General features: G+C 40.7%; 1 protein-coding gene across 3 annotated transcripts in view; it reads right to left on the bottom strand.

Moving 5' to 3' along the window:
- LOC103478386 (interleukin-1 receptor type 2) overlaps positions 1-3,313 on the bottom strand; it is a 15,182-nt gene that overhangs the window by 6,671 nt on the left and 5,198 nt on the right. The window contains exons 1-3 of one of the 3 annotated variants that reach the window (XM_008432216.2): positions 2,230-2,908; positions 940-1,033; positions 130-388 (exon numbers count right to left, since the gene is read on the bottom strand). In XM_008432216.2, coding sequence (XP_008430438.1) covers positions 130-388; positions 940-1,024 — 344 coding nt within the window. In that variant the 5' untranslated portion in view covers positions 1,025-1,033; positions 2,230-2,908. Of the gene's footprint in view, positions 1-129; positions 389-939; positions 2,909-3,313 lie in introns of those variants that run through there. The other 2 variants (XM_008432208.2, XM_008432197.2) reach the window with 2 other exon arrangements.

The following is a 3,313-nucleotide window of genomic DNA, read 5'->3' on the forward strand; positions in this document are numbered from 1 at the left end:
TAATAATTATGTGATCGGTATCGGTGATCGGTATCGGTGATCGGCCCTCATGGGTGATCGGTATCGGCAGGAAAAAACCTGATTGGCACATCTCTATTGGAAACTTTTCCTTTTAAAAGAGTAGAGTACCTGTAAGTGCAGGTGTATTTCCCAGAATCCGAAAGCTGAGCCGGGAGGAGCCACAGCTCTCCGCTGTGCTGCTGGACCCGGCCCTTGTCCTCGTACACCGTTTGCTCCGTTCCGTTGCTCCTGCCGATGACATATTGGGCAGGAGGCGGGGCGATGTCACGGAGTTCGAGGGTCCGCATGAAAATCGGGAAGTGGAGGATCACGGCCTCGCCCTCCACTCGGAAAATATCCACCTCTGGAGTCGCCCGGTAACAGCCGTCTGCGTGGGACACAAAAACGGAAACTAAAACCAAATCCTTTTCCATATGACTAATTGAGTCATTCGCAGGCCTGTCACAATACACAATAAATCAATTAATTTCATGATAACTTAAAACAAGCGCAATAATCTCCATTTTTGTGATTTATCATTTTTCTCTGGTCTCTCTCTCTTTCCACCAGTCTGGTGCTTTGGTCTCAACTTGCCCTTTTTATGAAGAACAATTTGTTTTAAAAAGACTTCATTATTCACTTGCCATTACCATTATATTATTCAAAAATGCCCTCAATGCAACAATATCATTGGTTATCGCAATACCTGCTGGGACAATTTATCATCCAGAAGAATTTGTTATCGTGACAGGCCTAGTTATTCAGGTTTTTAGCAGATCTGTTAGTTTAATTTCCCATGTTCATGCAGGACAGGTCAGGACACCTAATGGGACACATGTGGCCTATTCTTACCTATTCTAGGGTCAAAGCAAAATAAATCAAATTGAATATTTACAACAGGGTAGTTTTTATTGTACAGTAAAAAAAACAACAACTCACTTTCCACTGGCAGAGAAGGAAGCCAACGTTTCCCATGAACACCTGCAGCAACGATCATGGCACACATCAACGTAAAGTAGACCATGGTGGCAGTCTGCAGGAAAAACAAAGATCTGAACTGTGAGATCCACAAGGCGAGGCGCGCTCCTGTTTGGGTCCAAGGATTTGGTCAGATGTCGTGGAAAACGCAAAGGCGAAGTCTGTAACATAAAGCTAAAGCACGAGACACGACAAATAAAAATCAGGGTTCAGAGCTCCAGACGCTGGCCATAACTCGGTGTTCTCTCCTTTCTGACAGATGGATTCATTTCTACTCTTTTATGGGCCGTAAACTTGTGATGTCACAGGATTATTACCATTGTACCGCTGGTCCTCCCACACTTAATTTAATCACAGGACTTTACTAATACCACCACATGATTAGTCATGTCAGTGTGTTCAGAGGCACTGTGTCAAATGTCGGCGAAATTTAGGAGAAATGACAGAACCCCCCCCCCCCCAAAAAAACAAAACACATTTATAAGAAAAACAAGTTTTCCTGATTTTATTTCAAAATTGATCTAGATAATTTAGCACATTTTTTATTGTTGTTTTTTAAACTTGTAATCTGAAGATATTGATCTTGATGGAAGTCCATACGTTTAAATTCATAAATATACGCCTACTTTTGTGATGTAATTTGTTTTAAAAAATAATTCCAATTTGTTTAGACAGGGGGAGGATTTAGATGGACTTTTTAAAATATCAGAAGCTAAAGAATCACATGAGGGAAAAAAAAGCAAAATATGCTGAAATATGTACTTTAAAATACACGGATAGTTTCAGACATAAGAGAAATATGTATAAATACGTACCACACTGCCTCATATATTTCTATTATATAAATATAAATATTTACTACAAAATGCACAGATTAGTATCAAGTGAAATTGCCGTGGTTTTGTGCCGTCTGTGATTTTGTCAGTCACACCCCCAGTGAGCCATGTTTCCAGTTTGTGAAAATCACTGCATATTTTCATGTTCACCATCTTTCAAATAATTTTTTCCCATCTGAAATGTGTTTACAGAGACGCTCATAACGAAAGACGAGCTCAGAGGCCTGCACAGAAAGCAGCTGAAACACTAGTCCTTAAAACTGACAACGTTTAAAGCTGAGCACTTGGATTATGCAACAGGAAAACAGTGATAAAAACATCAGATAGCACCGGAGAATATCCTTCTCTTATACTTTGATGCATCACTGAAAACATGGTAAAGTTGTGTGTGTGTGTGTGTGTTTCAGGTGAATACCGCTTTTCAAATCTAGCTAACTGCTGGACATCCAGGCTGAGCTGCAGACAGTCTTCACCAAGCATCATTTGCCGATTTTCACTTCTGTTTTCCTGCTGGTTGTTACAGCGAGCGGCCGAGAGCGGTCATCACTTTCTCACCAAAATCCCATATGTCACACTGAGGGAAATGATGCGCTTTTTCCTCGATCAGCTCCTGGTTTCTCTGTGTCGTCACGGCGCAGTCCATTCATAGAATGCTGCGGGAGTGTCGTCACCGTGTCGACCCATTCACAGCGGCTGGAGGAGTGGCGATGTTGTAACTGACTCATTGACTCATGTGACATTAAATGGAAACTTTGCTGACTGATAGTATCGCTACAAGATAGTGGGCATGACACTGACACTGCATCGGCTTAGTTTAAATTTAATTTCATTGTTTTCTCATTAAAATACACCCAGAATATCTTTTAGGTGATGAGTATCAGTTCATGAATTAAGCAAATTATTATTATTATTATTGGATATTTTCAGATGTTTTTGAATGCAAATAAATGTTTTGATTTAAATACATTATTCAGCAAATAAGTTCATAAATCACTGAAATGTACAGACCTGGTTATATTATTATAATAATATTGGTTTAAGGTTCAAGGATAAATAATTGAAGTATGTAAATCATTTACATGTGTTGTTATGATTTAATATATTTGACATTTGGTTCTGGATAAATCAGTTGTAATTTTTTCTATTTAAAGGTTATTTACTGACAAAGTAATATATATATATATCCAACCCTCCATTTTCTTTGCACCCTTGTAACGTGCCTGGAGAGGCACCAGGCACGTTAGCTGGTGCCTCTCCAGCTAACGTTCCGGGCGAGAGGCAGGGTCACCCTGGACAAGTCGCCAGTCTGTCGCAGGGCAACACAGAGACAGACAGGACACACAACCTTCCACTCTCACCTAGGGAGAATTTAGAGAGGCCAATTAACCTGACAGTCATGTTTTTGGACTGTGGGAGGAAACCGGAGAACCCGGAGAAAACCCACGCATGCACAGGGAGAACATGCAAACTCCATGCAGAAAGACCGGGGCCGGGAATCG

This window comes from Poecilia reticulata, linkage group LG2, assembly GCF_000633615.1.
Source record: "Poecilia reticulata strain Guanapo linkage group LG2, Guppy_female_1.0+MT, whole genome shotgun sequence".
Taxonomy (NCBI): Eukaryota; Metazoa; Chordata; class Actinopteri; order Cyprinodontiformes; family Poeciliidae; genus Poecilia; species Poecilia reticulata.